Source organism: Aythya fuligula, chromosome 1 (genome assembly GCF_009819795.1).
Source record: "Aythya fuligula isolate bAytFul2 chromosome 1, bAytFul2.pri, whole genome shotgun sequence".
In the NCBI taxonomy this organism is placed as follows: Eukaryota; Metazoa; Chordata; class Aves; order Anseriformes; family Anatidae; genus Aythya; species Aythya fuligula.
The window spans coordinates 2098881-2123843 of NC_045559.1; the positions used below are offsets into that span (position 1 = coordinate 2098881).

Consider the following 24963-nt stretch of genomic DNA (forward strand, 5'->3'; position numbering starts at 1 on the left):
TGCGTCTAAAATGCAGCCCTCAGACCTACTGCCCACCTTGCTGGACGCTAATTACCATCGATTCAAAACTGAAACAAGCAGATAGTTTTCATCTGACGTGTAATGAGAACTTAGGATTCACTTCCACGAGAGCACACCATTAGATTCGGTGACAGGAGGTATCAGTGAGGCCCACATGCCGGCAGCTTGTACTACGGGGCCGAGCGTTTCCACATCTATCAAGGCAATCCAGAGCTGTCAGACTTAATGTGATTTGGAAAGGAAATTGCATGCAGCAGTTAGGGATGGAGCTGAACTATCACAGGCCGTGATGAAGCCTAATGAATAGGAGAGATTCTCAGATTCTCCCCAGTCTTTATTTTTTTTTCCTGGTAGGATCAATAGTATTTCTTGTTGACCATTCCAAGATGGCAAGGAAGATTGGGTAAATCTCCTTATCACTGCTCTTATGTTCCCCAAATTGCTACCTCTAGAAAAAAGTGAAAGCTCAGACAATAACAGGAGGGCTACCAAGTCCCCGTATCTTTGTTTGCCATACAAACTCACCTGCTGTCCAAGCAATGGGGACAGAAGCCAAAAATCACCTCTTAAAAGTTCAGAGGCTGACGAAGAGTGAGCAGGACACTGATTTGACCACCCCCAGGATGGGATATACGGCAGCCCTGGTCTTCTGAGGAGCTGTGTCATGCTCCCATCAATGCCACACAGGAGCATGGACCTTCTCAAGATCTTGAGAAGCTCTAAGAGTGGAGGTTGTCAACTAAAATCAGATGGCTGAGCAATCTCCTCCACTCCACCAAGCAGCACGATCTGGGGGCACCTCACCTACCTGTGAATCTGCCCCGAAACCTTCACTGGATGTGTAGGTTGGATGTGGTGCTTGGGGACATAGTTTAGTGGGTGACATTGGTGGTAAGGGGCATGGTTGGACCAGATGATCTTGGAGGGCTCTTCCAACCCTAATGATTGTAGGATCCTATGACACTGAGTCCCCCTTGGAGCCCAGAGGTCGTCCTACCTCCAGCGAGACCCCCTGGCTGTTCCTCTGATGTGTTATTTGAACTGTGCAGCACAGGAACATTTTCTCTTGACAGATGCAAACAGAACCCACAGCTCTTTTTTTTTCAAGTTTGTTTCTAATAAAAATCAGAAGAACCGAAAACAAAACATTACCTCATTACCTCATCTCACACAAACCCCGGCGTTAACGGTTCCATAAAATGTTTTACAACAGCTGCGCAGAAATTTCATCTCCATGTTAATAAATACATTAAATAATAATCACTCAGAATGACATGAGTCTGAAAGCCCCGCTCGGCAGTTGTGTGGTTACCCAAAATGTAGCCACATTAACTACAATGCATTCAATCTTCTTTTTCTGACATGTTTGACTTAAATGTGAAGGATGTATAGGAGACACAGAAATCTCATTATCCTTGCGTTAAATGAATATGGATGCAAGCTCTCACAAAAATAATACTTACAGGCATGTTTTGAGCAAACGTTTGCTTGGCATGTACAGATCTTCGATTATTTGAGTCTTAAGCTGTCCCAGCAGACATCAATTCAGTCCTGAAGCTCTGCGTCTTCCCTGGCTTTCCCTTTCCAGGGTCCAGCATCAAGCCCCAGCCACCACCAGTACGTTCTGCTGATGGATTTCTGAATTTGTTATTTAATGACCCCCCCCAAAGTAGACATCTCTTACAGGATTAGAAAGTTTACTTTTGCTTAAAATCTCTATTTTTGGGGGGTGTAACTTTCAACATGCAAGTTTTCAAGCCATCCCTGGGATGTCCTTATCATAGGGAAGTCTCAGATGGACAACCATGACCTGGGCTGCAATCCACCCCTTGCACAAATATACAATCCCTTCCACTCTCTCCCCTAACCCAAAACCCCAATCTTTAAACCTGTTTATTGCCATTAAACAAAGCTGCCCACGAACGCTGGAAGCAGGACAAATCCTGATATTTGTCTTCGCAGACCTCCTTTGCTAAGGAAAATCCCAGAACAAACTCTGAATAAAGAAAGCGAGGGTTTCGCCCTGTGTTGTGACCCCGTGTATCTCGCATGGAACCAATTTATAAAAGTCAACCAAGAAAAATGGTGCTAATCCATTTACAGCGAAGGACACGAAAGGTCTCAAAAGGGTCGGAGGAAAGCATGCTTTTATTGACCAATTTCCACCTGCCCTGCCTAAATATTCCCACCATCCATGTAATAGTTTGGTGTGCCAAGGATATATCTACATTAGAAAATGTCAAAAAAGGTATCTGAGCATTTTTCTGCAATAAACATATTTTAAAATGTTCTAATAACCTAAACGTATTTTAAAATGTTCTTGCCTTTTGTTCCTGCGGCAGCTCCCCAAAATGGGTTCAAAAAGCAATTACAGTATTCAAGTTTCTCTGCTCTTTCTATTTTCATTTTCCTTTCATAAGAGCATGGTACACAGAAATAAACCAGGAAGAAAGCTGGAGGCTTCACGCGATCATAAATTGATAGAAAAGCTAAGAGAGAGCAGATATGGACAGTTATCTGATCGAAGAGAATGGATCACAAATGGGAAAAATACTTCAAACTGTGGCATGACTGCTACTTTTACCATAATAAAGGTGCTTAAAATGGACTTCTCCTAAACGTAAATGCTTTATTATGTAATTAAATGAAAAATAATTTGGGGGCATGAACTAATGCTCATCATAAATGATCTTTGTGTTTAATTATTGCAAGGATATGGCTCCAGAAAACAGCTGTGGATTGAATTGTTGCCTGATGTGGTCAGCAAGGTGGGAGAAGAGGCAGGGAGAAGGCGCAGGACAGCTAAAGGCACGTTATGGAGCAGATGTTCCCACTGAAAGCCAACCAGCAGAAGGCTGTCAGCTCCCAAATAACGTCCTTCTCCGCTCCTACCTGTCTCAGGAAATGTCCCTGTATTCCTCCCTATCGACTCAACTCTTCATCTGTGGGTGGGAATATCCAAAAGCAAAGAGTTAAGGGTAGTTCCACAAAGTTCAGCCACAATTTTTTTTTCCACTTCAGACTTGCTCTACAAGAGCAGCTCCATGGGGCCATCAGAATATCAACGGGAAGAAAAGCAGCTCCTTTTTTTCCAGCAACTCAAAGTCAGCATCTTACATCAGATGAGAAAAAAAAAAAACAAAACAAAACAAAACAAAATAAATCAAAAATCAAACTCCCTTCCCCAAACAAACCAAAAAATAACAGACGAGCGGATTCTGACCCAAGCCTGTATGACAAACAGAGCTGTCAAGCTGCTCTGTAAATACCTGCTCCTTGCCTCTGCTGATATGAACTTTTCGACTGGCTGTTTCCAGAGTTTCCTTCCATTTCTCCAGAGTTCAGCATAAAAAGAGAAGGTTATCTCCCAACATGGACCCAGAGCTGAGTTTTCGTAGCCTCTTAAAAGAGATGAATGTGCAAAATAAATCAATGGTAGGGTTGGGAACGGAGCAGCTCCCTAAGCCAGCCCTGCTCTGCTCCCTGCCAGCCCTGCTTACGTGTTGTCTCCTGCTCTGATGCAAACACAGATCTTGGACACATCATTGCTCCCTCCAACAGAATTTCTGGACTTTCATGATTTCCTACGCATGGAAAAGCCCCTACTGGCCAACCAAGCCATCCTCATCTTAAAATCATAGAAGGGTTTGGGTTGGAAGGGACCTCGGAGCCCATCTGATTCCACCCCCGTGCCATGGGCATGGACATCTCTAAGAGCAAAGCAAAAGAGTAAGTGCAGAGTGAATAAATGCAGAAGGAAACCCCAAAGTCTGCCAAGGAGCATGTTTTTCACCACCACAGTAAGCTCCTGGGGAGATGCTCCCCTGTCATTATTTCATTACATCAATTTCAACACTTGCTCATCTAGTGGAAGAAAAACATTTAAAATAATTTTCCTCATCAGAGGGAAAACAACCTCTCATTACTTAAATATGGATCGGTGCAAAATGACACAGGGTGGAAACGCGTTTAAAAGAAAAAAACCACAAGCTGATACCCACACAGAAATGCCATAAGAGGGAGTTTGGGGTTTGATATATTATAAAATATATAGATATGTGTATATATGTGTACAGGCACCAAGCCTGCCAGAGTTCAAGCAGCATTTGGACGATGCTCTCAGACGTGGTTTAATGTTTAGGTGGTTCTGTGTGGAGCCAGGAGGTGGACTCGATGATCCTTGGGGGTCCTTTCCAACTCAGGATATTCTATGATTTTATGGTTCCATGTGTATTTCAAACCATTTTTGAGGGCTGTGTGCTGCTGCAGGTCTGGCATCGTCATGTGAGCCCTGCCCAAAGCTTTTCTCTTCTGATTTAAGTATAAAGGAGTAAGAGCACTAACTTAGAGAGCTGCAGATTATCCAGGAATTTGTGCTTTCTTGGCTCCATTAGGGCAATTTCCTTCTTTTTTTTTTTCTTTTTAATGCTGATGAAAACATGTCAGGCTGGGAACAACATTCAGAAAAACAGAATTGAAGGTGCTGATAAATGCCTTCCTCTCTTTAAGGCTGGATTGTTTAATGCTTGAGAGCTCTTATTCCCATTATATCAAAAATTGAGTTTATTTGTGAAGCTCACATCTTCCCAGACACCCAAATGGATCTGCTTGAGCATATCAGCTCCCGTGTTAAACTCTTCGCATTAGCTCACTGTCAAATCAACATTTTGATTCGGAAAGTGTCTCACTCCTGTTCCAAACTTCAGCTGGCTCTTCCTTGTATCTCCAGTGCTACGGCTGTGGTGAATTATTAATGTAAAAAATTAGCAGGAGGACTTCTTCCCCCTCGCTTGATACCTGACTTGATGGAAAGCAGCGTTTCTGGCTGCTCCTCAGCCCAGCTGTGAAATGCAATGCTGAATGCAATTAAGAGATGCTCAGGCCGTGTTACCGCTTAGAGGCTATGATACAGAAACTTCAGTAAGCATTTACGGACATGCAGGCAATTCATTTCAATTAAATGAGATTTCGTTGGCTTGACAAACCATGCAAGTGTTGCCAAATTACTTTTAAGAACCTAGAAGACTGAAGTCAGCCCCGATACCCTCCAGCTACTTGTTGGTTTCCACTCAACAGTGGGTACATCCTGCTTGCTTGAGTCCATTTGTCATGGATATTCCTCCCTCATCTACCATGTTCCTGCTTTCAGAGCATCAGATGCTTAATCTTAACTTCCTCTCGCTTTTCCTTTCTGGTTTTTGGGTTTGTTCCTTTTTTTTTTTGGATAGTTGGGAAGAGTCTCTGCTTTGTGGCATGGCACTTGCTGTGAGCCCCATTCCACTTCCCGTGGTTATGATTCATAAGGAGATGGAGATGATTTATAAAAATCTTCCTAATGGACCAGAAGCATTTGGTGCTGCTCTGAGCAGGGACACTTCAGAAATGCAATGTGCTCCACTGATTTGAAGAGGCAATAATTACGAAACCCTGGGCACACTCACAGCTCTGCTGGTCACTGAATGTCTTTGGGTTAATCAAACACACCTTTCTCCTCACATGTCTTCCCCTCTAGACTCTTCCCCATCTTTGTAGACCTCCTTTGGACATTCTCTAATCCTTTCATGCCCTTCTTATATTGTGGTACCCAAAACTGCACACGGTGCTCGAGGTGAGACTGCACCAACACAAACTTAGGGCTCTTTAAGGCACCCTTCCAACACCCGTGCCCCTGTTAGGTTGTAAATCTTTCTACCTGCTAAAATAAGAAAATTCAACCACTCAGCCTCCCCTACTGAAAGAAATTTGCTTTGCCACTTTTCCTCGAGCTCTGGCTGAGCTCTACAGCCAAAATTTGGATGACGTTCTGGCTGCTCCTATGTAAACTGCTGCTGGTTGTGATTATTTCGCACTTTGCCTTTTACAAGCCAGAAAACAAGCACATCTTGTACACAAATTCGTTAGGAAGAACTAAGAATCAGCTCAAAATCCCCAAATCCCCAGCAATATTGAAAGGAATGAATACAAATGTAAAAACGTAATTTCTAACCCAGCAGAAATCCAAGGTGCAAAATAAATGGTGAGTGTTGGCTGCTCCCTTGAACCTGGGAATGAGAAAAAGGGCTTTAGATAAAGAGGCAGGCAAAGGCCAAAGAAATATCTTTCAGGTATGACTTTGTTTTGATTAGATCTGTGATTAAATCGCCTCTGCTAATCTGGGAGTGGGGCCTTCAAAACATTTCTTACGTCCCTACAAGCCTGGAGTGGCAGCTGTTACACCATGGCACCATTTCACTACATCAACCATGGGGACCCATCATCGTGCCCTGATGGTCTGCAGACTGTGCTCTGTTGTACCAGCAGCAAAAACAGTGGCACGAATTGTCCCTAGGTAGAGTTCTTCAAGTACTCCAGGAAGACCCGAGACACATATAGCTTTATTTTCAGGTCAGTGATTGACTAGCACCTAGGTGTGAGCACTAACGCTCTAGCTCGTGTGCGTTTTTGCAGCTAAACCTCCAGGCAAACAGGTCAACCTTCACTACTTGGAAGTTTCTAACCACAAAAAAAAGGTGATTAAGAATATTTTCTAATTTGTGGTCACCTCCAAAATGTGCCGAATGACCACCCAGGCGCTGCAAACTAAGTCTTCCTTTTGACAAAAGGTTTGTTTTTTCCAGCTGTCTTTCAACTGGAAGAAATACAGACAAATGTTGTCAGTCATCATTCATTCCAGAGAAACTGCTGCAGTGATTTGGGGACAAATGGAGTAGAAAGCAGGTACATCTGTGCAATAAAGCAGGGAAAACTGAAGTGACATTTTTAGTTGAGGGTGAGCAGGTTTCCCCTGTCGTGGATGGAAATATCACAGTGGCTGGACACAGGACGGGGAGCTGCTGCAGAAATTTGGAATTGCGTTGTTTCCACCAAAGTGCAGTGGAAAACAACATAGCAGGAATTAAATACGAAATGACATGTTAATACCAAAAAGGGGTGTTCAACCTGTCACCAAGCTGCCCTTAAAACACTTTCTGACGTAACTCTTCAAGGAGAAAATGGACCGTTAAGCAGAGAAATCTCAGTGCCTTTTTGCTAGAAGCCTTTTGCAACAATCAGAGCTTCTTTGGTGGCCTGAAATGTTTGGTTTGCTTCATCTTCAAGCCTGTTATTGAGGCTGACGCTATTCACACAAATGGGAGTCAGATGCAGCTGAATGACTGTATCTTTTCTTGTCCTTTAATGTTTAAAATGACTGACTTCGGACATTATTTAGAGTTAATGGGATAGATCTCATCTCACTTGTGCTGGAAGAAATCCAGTGTAACTCCATTGACTTCAAGGTCAGCTGAGATCAGAATCTGGGATTCCATCTTCACACAATTCAATGCTCTTCAATTTTCTCTCATCTTTACCTTTTCCAGCAGCTATAATCAGCACCTAATTAATTAAAATAGAACAGAGCCCGTGGCGGGGCTCTCCCATAGAGTTATATCGTTTTACTCTATTTTCACTCCATGTACCAGTTTACCTTAGAGAGGCACAAAGTCCCCAAATGCTTTAATTAGAAGAGCCAAGAATAATGGTTGAAATTCCCCAGCGAGCCCTGGATCGAGCCCACAATGACCACAACGGGGGCTGCAGAAGGTGGCACCACCCAGCAGCTTGATGGAGCAGCCCAGTGGGTAACACAAGGGAAGAGCTTTTACCCTCTGTAAGGTAAAAATCACAGCACAAAAGCAGATCATTTACCATAAAAAAAAAAAAAAGAAAAAAAAAAATTACCATTCTGCTTTGTTTGTGTGCAAAACTATTATTTTTTTTTTGGAAAAGAAAGGGTCTATTTACAGATTAGTTCTAGGAGGGGAAATTTTTAATTTTCCCTCTTCCCTCAGTTCTTTCAGATGTAAGTTAGAGTGCTATTAACCTTTAAACTGCTAGCAAAGTTTATACGTTCTCACAAAAACCTTTCCCTCTGCCAGCAGAGGGAAGGAGGGGAAACCCGCTGTGCAAGAGGGAATGCTCTGATCACAGCATCCGTGCATCTGTTTTTTGGTTTTCAGCTCTCTTGTTGACAAGTCCCTTCCTTCAAAATCACAGCTACTTCTCTGCGGTCCTCCCACTGAATGGGGCTTGTCAGGGAGGGGTGGCCCTTGAAGAAAAAAAAATAGCTTTCTACCTTTCCTTTTAACAATAGATTAATCTTTCTTTTGTTCTCCATGAGAACTAGGTGTCATATTTCAAAATGCACTTTTTAAACAGGTATAATTAAAGCTCTGCAAAAGGAAAGAGGCAGAGAAATTAGCAGCAAAAGTAGTAATAAAGGCATTTTAGAGCCTGCATGAGCTGGAAGGTACTTCATCCCTCCCCCTCACAGCACAGCTACAATTACACTCCACGGTGGGAAAAAAAAAAAAAAAAAAGTAATTATAAAAATGAACTTTTCTTCAAAAAATGAGCATGTTGTAAAAGGATTACTCCTTTGAACATCCAAGCACTTCAAAAGGAGGATGAATTAGTGCTGACAACTCAATAAAGTAGCCATCAATTATTTAAAATGCGATGGCTCTTCTCATACAGCACTTCTGATTAGGAAAACATTTAAAAAATTAGAAATTAGAGTTATTCTTCCTAAATGAAATGGGCTCAGGCTTCAAATGCAAGGAAAAAAAAAAAAGTGACTTTCAATGAGCCCAGCAAGAATGCAGGAAAGTTTATTTTCTTAAAGTTGTCTATAAAGTATGTTGTGGGAGATTGGATTTGGGATTCACAAAACAAGTCAGGCAAAGGGAAGAGAAAAAAATATGCATTGTTGGGATGAAGAGACACCACTCTGTGCATGGGCAGTCAAAAAAACCCCACCCCAAATTAGCAGAGCCAAGTTTCGAAAAGCAAGCAATTAAATTTTGCTCGTGAAAAGATGGTTAAGAAAGAGAATCTCGGTGGGCTGTTGGCCACAGAGAGATACATGTCTCCTGTAAGTGCAGTTCATCACACTTTGGCTTTGTAGGTACTCACAAGTGGATGCTAAGAGCCTTCTGGACACTGCAGATACGGTCATCCATCACAGAAACAACCCTCGTGAAGTCAAAACACTGATTTAAAATTGAAGAAACACCTAGGAAAAAAGGTAGCTGGAGGGAAAGAAGAGAAGTTGGGTAAAGCGGAGCTTTTGTGATTGCAGTGTCTAAGCTTTCACACTTACTTTTTGGAAGCACTCATGGGTCATTGAGGGCTGCTTTGCCTCTGCAGCCCTGGGACATGCCCTCCTGCCATGGGCACTGTACGCTTAACGAGGTTACAAATGAGAAATGTGCAGCTGAAGGTTTAAACAAACAGGAGTGCGGCCAAGCCAAATGGCTTCTCCTCTGGACATAAAGATAACAGGGGCTGTCTCTGACACCAGCTATGTGGGCTCAGCCATGTGAGGCAAAATGAGGATTTATGTGTGCAATACTACTGGTGAAGGAGCCTGTCTGGGCTGTTTTGCTAATTAAAATAATCAATCAAAGCCTGTGACCGTAGCTGGAGAAGGTACATTTGTTTTAGTCCCAACTCACGGAAAAATTGACTGCAAGAAGAAAACAAATACAAAATAAAATAAAGCATAGAGAAATCGTAGCGGTTTTATCAGTCCAGCAATTACTTGGTGAACTGCCACTGAAAAACAGCCACATGGCCCAGGGTGAGGATGAACACAGTAAATGCTACAGCAGCAAAGTTCCCTTAAAAGGGTTAATCCTGCAAGATGAGGATGCTTCTCTGTGTACCACTGGCGTCAACGAGAGCTGATGTGCTCAGCATCTCGGAGGCATTCCCAGTACCATACTGGCACATCCCATACACTTGAATCACTGTGCATCCCCACTGACTTCTGGCCAGACAGAAAGAGTTGCATGCATGATGAGTGCAGCACTTTAAACTAAAATCCTGTCAAAAGGAACTGGAAAGAGGGAAGCAAACAATGCACATAGTTTCTCCCATTACCCTAAAAAAAAAAAAAAAAAGTTAATTCAGGAGCAAAAGAAATGGGAAACCCTTCCAGCTCAATAGAAACTGCATCTATGGAGATAGGATTAATCATTAATCCAGAAGCTGTACGGGGAACTGCAATGACACAGACTGGACACACTGAGATGTCCATCCTCGAGGCCAAGAAGACAGTGATAGCTATTTTTTTTAACTCTCTTTTACATTTCTGCCATCTCCACTGTGCGAGAATTGGAGTACGTTTCCCTTTCCACTTTGGCTAGAGTCCTGCTTATCAGACTAATGACCAGAAAAAACAGAGAGACACAGAAAATTCACAGAGGCAAAGACAACCTCTCCTTGCTCTCATTCCAGCTCCCAGGGTAACCTTGAGGGCTTGATGCCCCTTCTGCTCCCTGTGAGCAGCTGATCCCCACAGCTTCATGTTGGCCATGCAGCAATCCATCTCTCCCTTCGCTTCCTGCTGCTTCCCATATAGACCAAAAACTGAGGATGCCTTTGATAGCCGGTAAAGTCAAATACGTCTCAAAAAAGGCAGCTCTTGGAAGATCGGATTGACAGAGTGCTAATGTGGTTCCATCCCTGTCAGCAGATTTGTCAGAAACCATTACTTCTCTCCTGCTTGTCCACCAAAAAGTCCTGCAGCCGAAAGATCAAAAGAGACAGCAGCCGATCCACACCTTCCAACCTGCCCTGAAAACACGAGGTTTGACCCCATTCCTGCTGGGTTTCTCGCCACCAGCAGCTCAGGAGGTTGTACTTTTCCAACCTGAAGCTGCTGGTTCCCAAGGACATTCAGAGCAATGGTCATAATTTTTCTCAAACCCAGAGCTTACGGTTGGACATGCAGCTTTCCTGGCCCAGGTCGTCTTCTAAAATAACCCAGCAGACAAAGCCCTGAGCAAGTGGAGCTAATGACATGAATTCACCATGAAGTATTGGATCCTCGGAACGATGTTAGTTGATGTAGTACAAACACAAAGATTTAGAGAGAAAGCCATGCTAGAAAGGCAGTCTTTGAGGAGCAAGTTTTACCAATTAAATTCTTGAAAAAACCTTTAAGATTTACTGATGAAAAGCCCGATGTAATTGCTCAGGGATACAAGACTGGGTGATCTCTTTTTATTAACTGGTCTATTTTTCCCATGACATCTTTTGATTAGACTCATAACCCCTCCATAGACACTTTCATCTCTAGTACTGTCAAGATCACTGTAGCTAGATTGACCCTAGTAGCACAAAACAGGGAGGTATACTTTAATTACACTGGAATAATTTAAACCAGAGATCAGCTATACCGAGAAACAACCACAGGCAGAAGTGGATGTAATATGGACGCTGGATTACTGGATTTGCCTCACATTTAATGGAGCTCTGACACATACATGTAGAGCCATAATCATCACAAGCGGGAAGGGACCCACCAGGATCACCAAGTCCAACTCCTGGCTCCACACAGGACCACCCAAAAACCAAACCCTGTGTCTGAGAGCATTGTGGAAATATTTCTTGAACTCCGTCAGGCTCAGTGCTGTGAACACATCCCTGGGCAGCCTGTCCCAGTTCCTGATCACCTCTGGGTGCAGAACCTTTCCCTCACCCCCAGCCTGACCCTCCCCTGTCCCAGCTCCATGCCGTTCCCTCGGGTCCTGTCGCTGTCCCCAGAGAGCAGAGCTCAGCGCCTGCCCCTCCGCTCCCTTCGTGAGGGAGCTGCAGGCCGCCATGAGGCCTCCCCTCGGCCTGCTCTGCTCAGGGCTGAACACACCTGCTCTGTCCCAGATGCAGAATCTGGCACTTCCTCTTGTTAAACTTCATAAAGTTGGCGATCTCCCAGTCCTAGAGTTTGCCAAGATCTCTCTGCGAGGTTTCTGTTACTTCAACAGCTCCTCCTAATTTAGTTTTGTCTGTAAACTTAGTACACATTTGAGTCCTGCATCCAGATCATTTATAAAAACATTAAAGAGAACTGTCCCTACAATGCAGTCCTACAGAACCCCAGTAGTGACTGGCTGCAAACCTGATGTAACCTTTACAACCCTTTGAGTCTGACCCATTTACTAATTGTTCACTTATTGTATTATGTATTCGTCTACAATATGTTTTACACAGATGCAAGAGCTGAACTGTGTGTAGTAGGCTTCGCATTTCCACAAAGCAAAAATACTACATCATTTAAGTGAAGATTCTTGGTCTGTTTTGTGTATCATACACATGACATAATGAAGGACAAAAGTCAAAAAATGTGGCTCAGGAGACTCAGGTTAGACCTAGGAAAAAACCTTCCATCAGGAGAGTAATGCAGAACCATTTTCCAGAGAATCTCCATCTCTCGAAGTTTTCAAGACTTACTGAGAGTCGTGCTTCCTGGGCAAGCAGCTCGCATGGTCCTGCTTGATGACCTCTAGGCACCCCATCCAACCAAAAACGTTCTGTGATTCTGAGAAAAAGCCTTGACTGATCTGACCTGGTGTTGGCTAGAGTTTAGTTTTGGCTGGAGGTTCAGACAGATGAGATCAACCTCTAGAGGTCACTTTTCAACCAACATTGCTATGATCCTACGATACTGGGTATGTACATATTCAAAAATGGTTATTAAATATATGGAAATACTGGTAATGATATCTATCATATAACAGATACTTGGTGAGGTGAACAGAACAAGTAGGTGGTTTCAGGTGATCACATTTGGCACCCAACTTCCACTGCTTGGGATCAGGACTTGGGCTTTTACATTTCTCTGCTTTGCTAATTTCTAATAGAGCACGTTCCAGGTAGATCAGCCGTGATTTTACTTGCTCTCAGAAAGTTTGTTTCAATGGGGAAGCAATTCTCATGTGTTGTAGATAAAAATCACATGGCCAAGAGCAGCTTGGTGTTGAGTCTCAGGTCATGAGATACATGGCATATTAACCTGGATTTACAAAGTGGGGTTATATGGATTCTGGCCAACTCCAATGCGGCGTTGCACCTACCAGTGGAAGAGACACCCAGGGACTGCAGGGATTAGTAACAGGCCACAGAGACCTCACATGTACAAATGCTTCCTTTACATCCAACCTGCGTCACATCTTTAGCATGGTTTGTGCAAACTGACTTTGCTTTTCCGCTCCTGGAGAGTAAGAAAACAATTCTGCCTGCAAGGAATTTTGCTTCAATAGAAGTATGTGCAACTTAAAGCCATCTCCTACCTAGGCTTTACTGAATGTGCATGTTAAACTTGATTTTTAAAATAAATTGAAGCACTGCCATAATGGTTTGCCTAAAGCTAGCAATTGCTTTTATGTAACTTACAGCTCCACGATCAGCCTCAGTGGAGAACTTACACATCTGCAGATGACTTACATGGGAGCCTTGTAAAAGCTTCCACAAAAGCCAGTAACTACTCCAAATGTTTCCCCTAGAGGAAGAATTATCTAAAGAAATATTTAAAGGAATAGGGAGATTCAGACTCCCACAGAGAGACAATTTTGTCTCTCATTTCCAAATGAAAAAGAGGATTCAGGACTCCGGGGTTCAGCTAGAAACCCTGCCACCGACTCGGTCAGTCTTAACCTCTTGACATTTTGGCTGTACAAACAAAACGAACACACCACGCAAGAGATGAAAACGCCTGCAAAGCACTTCATACTGTTTCAGACACTACATCACCATAAAATAGTTGAAACGCAAGGACCAGAACCACAGGTGATGCCTCTGAAGCTAAACTTGTCCTTGAATGGGAAAAATCCAATTGATCAGCCAAGCCTGGGCCTTAATGGATTTTGATCGCTGGAAGCCAGCCTGAAAAGACAACTAATTTGTTTACACTAATAAATAATAACATCTACTTGCTATCATAGCATGCACCCACTCACTACTGGTGAGCCATTTAAATGCCACTCACTGTGACCATTCTTCTTCTTAATACCCAGTAATTTGACGGGAAGAAAACATGCCAAAGCCACCAGCGACATCTCCTTGGAAAGTCACAGGCGAGTGACTTTGTGTGCAGGGTAAGCGGTGTGGGCGATGGGGTAATTAGCTCCAGCAAGTCATTATCCTGCAAACAGCTGCACGCTCTGACTTCTGAAGGAGTTGTTTTTGTTTTTTTTTGCTGGGTTTTCAGCCGCTGGAGCACTGCCAGAAAGCTCTCATGCCCGTCATCTGCGCAATTCTGTGCTAAAAAACAATGGTCGTGCTGATGTTTTGAGGGAAAATCCCACTCTGCTGGTACAGAGCTTTATGATAGAAGCAACGTGCACTTTTTTTTGGATGGAGACAAGGTACCACACATCCAAGGCCACTGGTAATAGCGCCCACCTAGCTGGAAAGATTTATCACTTCGACACGAACCGTACAAGAACAGGCTAGAGGAAGCTGTCGAGCTGCTTGTAGCCTAATTTGGTATTGATTTAAACAATTACAGCATAAAGTTTAATGTGGAATAATTCTGAAACAAATTAGTTTCATGGTTATTCAGTCCCTCTTAAAAGGAGACGGATTTACAATATTTTACGTGTAAAGCTGGAAGAATGGAAAATAAAACAATCCTCCTCTTTAACTGCAATATTTACAACGGGCAGCTGAATTCTTTTTTTGGGGGGCATAATCTTTAAAGAACTGGATTCGTCTGTGAGGACACGATGGCAGAGGATGCTAGAAAACCTCTCATCTCTAAGCTAATTCAGTTCAAACATGTGCTGATAGTTATCAAAAAGCAGCTATTATCAGCCTGTGCAGTGGGAACTGATAAATCCCTGCAGTCGTGTTCAAATCACAGCTCTAGCTCCTGTTGCAGAAGCTTCTGAAAGATCTTCAGGATAGAAAGGAGTGGCATGGCTGAACCATGAACCCCTCCACGAACAACACGAGGCAGGAAAAAGTAACACAGCCCCGGGAGAGAGGTGCAAGGATCATTCATGCTACACACCATATTTTCATTGTACCCATGATGCGATGAGGGCAAAGATTTCAGGCTCCAGCACTGTCAATGTAGTAATAGCCCTTTTTCTTTTAATGTAAAATCAATAAAATTATTTTAGGGAGCTATTTGGATGACTTGGTTCAAAGAGGCAGCAATTTTTCTTCTCTTTCACAAAATTACCCTTCTATAATGTCGGGAACAGGCAGACCTTCTGACCATGTACATTTTGACCAAGAATAATTCCAGTTCAAAATGATTTCCATCCATCATGAGAAGTAAATTATAGGGACCGGACGAGAAAATTCCAACCCATTCTGTCTCTTCAACCCCAAATGAACTTTAAGAAAATGTATTGATATAACACATTGTCATTGGCTACCAACGGAGCTACAGTCCACAGAAATACATTATTGCATTAAGAACCCAAAACAAATTTGTAAGGTTAACAGCCCTTATGGTCCTGCTCCAAAGCTTACATGCTAATATTACTGTAAAATACTTTCAGCTCTCAGTAAGGTCAGACGCCTGCGCAGGCTGAGTTCAGGCTCTCAGCCGCTTTGATGCTCAGAAGACAAAACAAAAGAAAGGCAAACAACACACAGTACAGCAGAATACACCTAATTATTTCTATTATCCCCAAATTAACTTTAAGCAACTTCCACAATGAAGCCTTCAAACTATGAATAAGCAGAGTTTTGCTTCTTATTCTAACTCACAGTTTCAATCTTTAGATTGTTTTCTTGTTGTGGAAGCCTGAACTGCCCTATTTTTTTTTTCTACCCCGTTCTGAAAATCAAGGTTTGGAAGACTTCTACAAGTGTCACAGATTTGGCTGATTTCTCTTCTCCTAGGCACTTGCAGTGGTGAGGGATTACTAGCACTGCAGATAACTGCAAAACAAGGGTGTATTTTGTCATTTCTTCCCCTCTCTGCTGTGCCTCTGCTATCCCTGCCCAGCCAGTGCATTTGAGTTCTTGATCTATAAAACTCCTTCTGTTCTCATTAAAGTTGTTTTCAATACTCAGCTGTTGTTTCATAACCACTCCTGCTGCGATTTTACTATAACATCTTACACCTGATTGGCAATACTTTTGCAGTGCCAAGGGAAAAAAAAAGACAAATGTCATCAAATCCATCTTCAGCTCACAAGAGGGCTCAACATGAGACATCCAGTCATAAACTGCTCTCGTTGCAATGCCCTGTTGCAAACATTGTGCATGCTCAGTGAACGGCGAGGCTGAAACAATTTTTATGTTGGTTTCTGTTTACAATGGGTTTTATTCATCCACTTCTAAGTTTTGATAGCAGAGTTTGAGAACGCTGTTAAAGCTGTATCTTGGGAAGAAACTAGTCCAGGGATGCTGTGCCTGCTCCAAGACATCATTTTAATTTGTGGAGATTTTCTAAACCATGTAGAGAAGATTCTGGCTCTATTCTAAGGATCCCATTCCCCTCTACAGACTTCTGAAAACTCTCAGAAGGAATCTAATTTTGCTTTGCCTCTGAAAGAACCATCCTATACCCATCCCCAAAGCATCCAGATAGGCACAGCTTTAGCAACCATTAATAAATGCAGAAAACCTAGGGACTTCTCCCAAATAATAACACTAACAACAGCTATTACTGTTATTAGATATCATTAAAATATGCACATACTTTAATGATATAAACTAAGGTGGAAAGCAGCTGTACAAATCTGAGGAGATGCACTAAGTTTCTTAAGAACATTGTAAATATTATCGATCCCCGAGGAGACGATTTTATAGATAAGAGGGAATTATTTAAAAGGATTAAAAGAGCTTGACCCAAATCACAGCAAGAGTCGGAGCTGACAGTTAATTCATTCCTTTCAGTCCCATGCAACAAGTATAATAAAAGAATATTTTTTTGAGGCTTCTGAACTGTCCTGTTACCCATGTAGTTAGGCTGAGAAGTGTGTTTATTGCTATTATCACTGCTCCACATCAGAGCTTTAAAATCTGTTTCATAAGAGACCTCTCATATAAATACTCTTGACTTCAAAGCAAAATCTCTCAAATCTCTCTTATCTGGCTGAGGAAGCAATACAGCTGCCTCGCTGCACCAGCACCACATAAATCACAAACACACTGCGCTTGGGAGGCAGCAAAACCTCGTCTCTGCTCCTCCCTGGTAGTTTGCCATGTGTGTTTAGTCCAATTGCGCAGCTCTGTGATTTGTGAGCATCCCCAGAACTTCTAAGGGAGACACACATCATCAAAAACCTTGAAAATTAGCTTTTTCTGTAGGGCTCTAAGGCTGGTAACGAGTCATCATGATGGCAGCCAGGTGCTTTAATAATGGGATGTGTCAGGCAAGATGTAAGGATTCCATTAGTTGCATATTTGGCATATTTATCAAGAGAGACACACTCACCTACGCACCTGTGTATAGAGAGTGGAAAAGGAAAGACTATGTATATTAGAAGTAACACTGCAAGAGACTGCAGTTAACATTAATAGACAAATTTTGTGTGTTTGTGTCAGATACACAACTGGGTCGTGGTTAGATGGACAGGAAGAGATCACTCAGATCTCAGTTCCTACCTGCAGGAGAGGCCTCTGCACCCCTAGGATCTTCATGGTGTCTGCATTAGCCAGGATCTTGAGGGGATCAGATGCCTTCGTGACTCCTTCGATTTCCTTGTTGATCTCAGCCAGGACCTGATTGAGGAAGATGTTCTTGATGTACATGGTGAGGAACTCACGAAGTGGACACTGTTTGGCCGGGCCGAGCTCCATGGCATGCTCTATCTCCTTGATAAATCTGGAAAACACAAAAGGAAGAACGCAATGTAGTTCAACCATGTAGTTAGAAGTGTTCGTGTTGCATTTCCAATCCCTACATATGAGAGCTGAGCACCAGCACTGGGGGAGACGAGACAGACCATGATGTGAGGCATGAGGTGTAGAAAAGATTTATAAGGTGGCCATCAAAATATCCATAAAACGCCAACAGCTGGTGAGACAGACTCGATGGCTGGAGAAGGAGAACCAACAAAGTGAAGAACTGGTGAGAATCCACGCCCTACACATGATTCCTGTTTATCAGTTCAAAAATCGCTGGCTTTGCTCTACTTGAGACATACTGGAAAGACCTCTTCTTTTAAAATAACCCCCTCAAAATAATCAGGATGTCAGAAATCACTTTGAAAAGGCCAACGTCCTTCTGGGGTTGGTCACTCAATTCCCACAGGTGAGTTCTCCATCTCTAAAATGAACACATTCTAGTTCGAAGTCTAGAGATACCACGAAAAAAAAAAAAAGAAGCAATGCAATGTATATTATGCCACTGTCATACTGCATTATGTCTGTCTGTATTATGCTATATTTTTATTATGCGTTATTGTTCCATTCTAGGATCCCATTCCTGCGTGTGCAGAGTACCAAACCGATTCCGGGAATATTTTAGCACAGAACGTTTGCCATCCCCTCCTGCAAAATATCTTTATCTCAGTGATGCCATCTGTTTACCAGATAGGAGTTTCTACTAGAAACTACCCCATCAGGTCTTTCATTTACATTTGAGGCAACAAAATAAGTCTCCCCTTCAAATTTGTATCTATTTAACTAATTAGGGATTGAGTATCAGTGGTCTTAACAGACTGAGATATTGTGAGATAAACATGGATGGCAATTGTGTTGTCTTTGTCATCACTGCATGCATGTGCTTTCCTCTCTGTTATATTTTAATTCCCCTTCTGGATGGGCTGGGATTGTTTTCATCTTTGATTTACAGATCAGTAGCAGAAGCAAGTGTTTGAACCTGGATGTCCCAATGTACGTGGCATCACCCTCTGCACCCTGAAAGCCACCTCTTCTTCACTACAGCCGATTTTTTTCTGTCGATTGAGACATTTCTAACAGTTTCAGAGTGGCTAGCATTTACTAGGGATGACCTCGCTAAGTCATTAACTTAGGGATGACTTTTGGGGAATAACCATATCCCCCCAAACTTCAACGAGTTGTTTCATTGCCCGTAAATTTTCAATCTCCACGTTCAGCATTCCAGAGGCAGCTTCCCTTCAAAGGACTGACTCCAGAGCCCCTGTCCATCACAGCAGCATGATTTCTTTCAAATCTAAACAATTTGCTCCCTAAAGCCTCTGCGGTGTTGACTCCATCAGTCCGGAGCGACGCATTTTGGCGATGCAGATATTGCTTCGGCAGAGGGACCCTTCACATGAAGTCTGAAAAACACCTCTCCAAGGAGAGATGCTGCATGGAGAGAAGTGCAGAGGACGGCAGTTTTACTCCTTGGCTTTCACAGATCGATAATGTGACTAGGCTTTATCAAACGGGGAAGCTGTGGAGTCATTTGGGAAGGGAGCAGAGCGACCACCCCTGAGCTTATCTCTGAAATAATAGGACTAATGTCACCAGCTCTGGGTGACAAACGCTGATGCTCTTAAGGGACTGCTGTCACGGCTGATGGAGCCACATTAAACTGACTTACTGCATTTTTTTCCGTGTCTGCCAACAAATTCGTAATATACTCCAATTTCTCTGTAACCTGATTTACACTGCGCTTTTGATGCACAGAACTCATAAAAAAAAAAGTGAATTAACTCTTATAATACCTGCACCACGTAGCTGAATACCACCGTGTCTCTTTCAGATGGGAAAAGCGAGACAAAGCAACCTGAATTTGAAATAAGCAACTTTCAATAAAGTGAAGGGAACAGCTCGCTGTTCAATAATCTTTTAAAATGCTGAAAAATGGCTAAGCCAACACAAATGCAAAGCAACTTTTAGAGGGAGAACGGCCACTTACAAACTTCCAGCAAACTAGAAGAGCTCGGATGTGCTGACCTACAGTAAACTCCTTATCCCGTAATAGCTTGATGGAGTTTCTAAGTGTTCCCCACAGCAGAGAGTGAATTGCTTGCACGAGGCCGTAGGAAAGGTCAGTGCTACCAAAAGGTGTAATTAGGAACTTTGGGCTCCCAGTGCCTGGCATTAATCACCAGCTCAGATCTCTCCTAAAGACCCACACTTCGATCTCCAGCAAACTTTATCTTCATTAGAAAACCGAATTCTTGGTGGTTGATGTGCTCTAACAGGCTTTAATTTCGCAGCGTAAACAAGACAACCGTGGTTCGCTTCATACTGGTAAGGATCAAAAAATACATCCTTATTTCACTAGATACCAACCACGAAGTAATCACAGATTAGGAGAAAGCTACTAGATGGCAATGACTCCGCAAGAGGGGATTTTATGAGTGCTCAGCAACACTTGTGATAAAGAACAAATGGTCAAGAGCTTAGGAAAGCAGATTTCAACTTGATAGCAGGAAAAAGTTATTAAGAATGAAGCTGTGCATGGCACGGAGGACAAGAGGATATGGGTGAGAGACCTTCAGTTTGAATGTTCAAGGATAGCTCGATTAAATGATAATGGTAATGAAAAACAGACACTTTCTGAGGTCTTCATTTAATCAAAAGATCTCCAAGGAAGAAAATGGACGTAGAGAAAAGGTAAAGAAAAGCATATGGATGTCTGAGCATCTCCTGCAGTGGGGAAGAGCCCTAAAAGTTCAGAGATTTCATATTCTAGTGGTACAACTACATTACCACTTCGTACAGCATAAAAAAAGGAGGAGGATAAGGGTCCTATCTGCTGTGACATGCTGCAGTTGAAGGACGACCCGTCCTCATCACATCTTCACCAGCCAGGGGTCCTAACTGCAGGGGTTCCCAGCGAACACAGCACTCGAGGCAGCGACTGCTCAGCTCCAACCTGCACCCTGCCAAGGGGGAAAACCCCTTCGAGCACATTACCAGGATGGCTGAGCAAGATATAAATACATAAAAAAAGATATAAATATCCAAATATAAATGCACAGCAGATTTGCACCAAGAATCCTCCTACCACTTTACACTGCAGCAGTGATTCACTGTGTGTGTTCTGCATTGGCAGGATTATACAGACTGCCATCAGAAATAGATTATTTATTGGAAAACATTGATTTGATGTATTTCTTAAGAGAACTAAGGATGTGAAATCGAACACTGAAAAGTCTGGGAAAGAAAGGATTGGAGTGACTTGTGTCACCCTATTTTGGCCTGCTGTGCATGATGTTGTGGTATAATTACAAATTACATAGTGGCACACTACTGCTCTCATCAGCAGATCCTTGTCTTGTTTCAGGAACCTGAAGGTCAGTGTTCAATGGGGGAATGTCACCGGGCTCGGACTCTGCAGCCCTTTACTGCATGGCTGGAGCAACGTAGCAGCAAATCCCTGTGATGTGAAACGAGAAACTTCTGCTGCTGAGTCCCACCAAGCTGTTGGCACCGAGCTTCGTTCTTCTTCCCTCCCATTTCTTCAGGATACTCCTGCTTCTGTGAACTTGGCCACCAGTTCTCTTATTCTCCTGAATCCCAAAACCACTACACTTCTATATTTCTCCTCTCTTCTTGGCTCTTAGAGCAGACAACACCCTCCTCTGGGCAGCAAGAGCCCCGCAGGTATGAGAGCCCCAAAATCCCTTGGCTCAGAGCCTGCACCTTTGCAAGGTCCTTGCCCTTAGCTCCGTCCATTTTGGGTACAGCAGAGTTGTACCCATCCAGAAGCTTAGCCATCATCAACTAGAAGCTTTTGACAAGGGTGTGAGCACTGCACTTCTCCAAAATTGTGTAACTCAGCCAAATTTTGGTGTGCTTTCAGAAGAACGGCAAAAGGCCCAACCTTTACAGGAGAGCTCTTCCTGAGAAATGCGAAGATGCGAATTCCCAGCCTGAAGATTTTCCAAAGAAAAGGTCACCAGAATTTGCTAACATGTGCAGTGTATTTCTTCTCTTTCTCAGAAAGAAAAAGTATTTTAGAGATATTTTTTTCTAAAATTAAATCTAGCCCCAGTTGGCAATTAAAGACCAGCCAAATTACAAGAAAGTGAAGTTTTATAAATGGGAAGCATTGGGTGGCATTAAAGACCTAACAGATACTCTCTATTTTCTGCTTTGCAGACACATTCACAGGCACACGCGGTGTTATTTATTTATTTAAAATTCAAATACTTCTGGTTAACTTATCCTAACATAATTTAATCTTTATAAAGAAAAAATAATGTTTAAGAGCCAGAATCTAAGAAAAATATCCTAAAAGTACTTTCCATAAATGCTTCCATTTATTCACACACATTCGCCACGTAACTATTAAGATGTCAGAAAAAGCAATTTGACCCATGCCTATCCCAGAGATCAACGTTTATGTCCGTGTGTGAACCAGCATACCTGATACAGAATCACACTTTTGTTGACGATACTCTTGGAGAGAGTGAGTAAAAATAAAAGCGGTGAAACCTTAGCATTTTCATGACGTGGAACACCAAGGGAGGTAGATCTGGACACACAACGCATGCATGGCTCTTCAAATGGGTTGTGGACGTATCTGCACATGCATCAAACCAAATGACCAGAAAAAACTCACCACGATGGTGAAAGGCAGGACTTTTATCCCCTACTACTTTCTTTTTACTCTCCAAAGAGTGAAATTTGAGATAAGGCTCCCTGTAAAAACAGGCCATAAAGAAGGCCTTGGAGGAACAGCTTTATTCACATTTCATTTGCTTCGATGATTCTGCTAGAAAAAGAACCATTTGGTTGTAATATAGTAGGGTTTCTGAAACAGTATCAACAACTGCATTTAAAATCATCTCTCACCGGCACATGAAAACTGAAAAAAAGCCTATAAAGGTTAACACACTGTGCGGGTATATTCTCTAAATGCCTGAGAATGAACCATGTGGCACAGCTGGGATAGAAAATTCCCCTAATGCTGAGCAATTACACTTATTTATCATAACTACCGTAGTTTCTAGACCTACAAAATGCAAAGATGCTTTATCTGAATAAAAATGCAGAGAGGTTTGTCACCAGTTTTTGGATAATGGTCACTTGTAGACAGTCCTGGTAATTGGTTCGGACCCTAAAAAGGCTTGTTGGGATGTCCTGAAGAAGATTTTTACACAATGTCTGGCTAGGTTAGAGTTCTTGAAGAAAGCAGACGAGTTAAAAAGTAGAAATCTGCATCTTATATTGAATTCAGAACCTGCATTTTCAAAATGATGCACAATTTTTAACTTATTTTATCTTCCTATGAAAGCATTTGAGGTGATTTGTGGCTGCAATTAAGCATTCCCCTTAGACAGAAAAGCACTTTCAGTAAAATGAAGTATCTCTTTGTAAATGACAGTCATTTGGATTAAAGAAAAAAAAAAAAAAAGGCAAACCATTTCACAAAACTTAATTCATTCTAACTCGCAACTTAATTGCCTATGAGGACTGTCTTACCTGGGCTGAAAGTGCGTAATAAAGAACATAAAGCCTCAAAAAGCTATATGGATTGATTTAGAAACCTACAACTTTCACCTTCCCTAGGCTTTCTTCTGTCTTCTTGTTATCAGATCTCCTCTAAAATACCATTAAAAGAAACTGAAGACATGTCATTGGAAGTGCATAACATCAACTACCCCTGTTTTTAATGATGATAATACGACCTGAAATTCCCTTCTCAAACAAATGAATGACAGCAAAAATAAGAAGTTCCAAAACCTTATTAAGATTTTTTTTTTTCCTTTCAGACATTCTGCCTGAATTTATGCTCCAGCTTGTTTAATTTTCATGTGACACTATAACTGTTCTTTTCTCTCGGTGATTGAAGCTTCAAGTAGCCAGAATGAATGATTTGGTGAGCTTCCACAAAGCAAGGAACTACCTGAAAGCCTTCGAAGTAGACACTGGTTATGGACAGAATGACAAATCCCAAACTGGTTGCTCAGACCCGAGGCAATTAGGGATAAAATAGCCAAGACTTTAGGTTCTTGAAGGTGTGAGGACACCTGGAAGACCCTGAGTTGGTCATTCCCTGTTGAGAAAGCCTGCCTACCCCATTAGGGGGTGGGCAGGCGTACTATTAGGGATGGTAGTACCCCATTAGGGATGTTCTCCTGCCAAACTCTTTGTCAGGCACAGCTCTGACTCCTCATTTATTGCCTTTGTGATAACATGGCCACACAAAGAGATAACCTCAATAACCGTGCAACCAACCTGGTACTACTGATTTAAGTCGTTATTTCAGCATGCCACTAGTTCACAGACTGATCTAGCTGGAATGAAACCTAATTCTCCTCCATCCCACAGCGTGGTCCATCTTCTGACCCCTCTTCTCTGCCAAAGTGAGAGGACCGATGCTCCCAGACCAGAAGGTACTGACCTCTAAATATATACAGAATACTACAAATACAATTAAATTAAAACACCCACTGCAGCTCACAGACCAGAGATCATTTTTTTATTGAAGATCAATCCGGTAGGTACTAAAGTAACAGAAAGCTCATTATTTTGTGTAAAAACTCGACGATAGGGAATTATTTTGGTTACATTATCACTTACCCCAGGATTGATATTCCTCTGAGGAGCATGCTGCTGATAAATATCATGGCTATAAACAAGATAATAGAGCGGCTTCTGTGCAAAGTTAGTACAAAGGGAGCTATGTGCAGGGGACAACAGCAGGAAAAAAGGTTTTAGCTCTTCTCTAGGTGACCCAAAATGTGATTATAATTTCAATTATAATCACAATAAAAGTATAAACAGTGCTGGGACACTCAATGGTGATTTAACTATGCAAAGTGCATTTAAACCCTTAGCAAAAACAGACAAATGACTTTGAAATATTCTGAAATATTATAAAGTGTAGAAAACACCCAAGAAGGCAATGACTAGGAAAAATCACTAGTGTTAACAGAGAATAACACATTTGGAGCATTTTTCACTAAAATACTAAGTTTTCAGCTTGAAGGAACTTACTGGCAGTACTGGTCAGACTGGTGACCACATCAGTCTGAGACTGACGAGAGGTCTGGGGTGAATGGTCAAATTATAAAGTCACTCTCCATCCTTCCAGTCCCCCCTTGTGCAAGCAGAAATCCCCACTCAAAATTAGCTTGACTAGGTGATAAAAGCTTCTGTCACCACAGAGCAGACAGCTTTAGCTCTGGAAGATGAAAAAGCCTAGAACTACTTTTTTAACAGCAGCTATAAAAATATGAGGTTTAAAGAATTTATTTCGGTCTTGTAGGTGCTCATCCACAA

At 42.3% G+C, this 24963-nt stretch overlaps 1 protein-coding gene across 1 annotated transcript in view; it reads right to left on the reverse strand.

Annotated features, from left to right (window-relative positions):
- EXOC4 (exocyst complex component 4) overlaps nt 1-24963 on the reverse strand; it is a 368415-nt gene that overhangs the window by 80146 nt on the left and 263306 nt on the right. The window contains exon 11 of the mRNA XM_032185122.1: nt 17413-17632. Coding sequence (XP_032041013.1) covers nt 17413-17632 — 220 coding nt within the window. The remainder of the gene's footprint in view (nt 1-17412; nt 17633-24963) is intronic.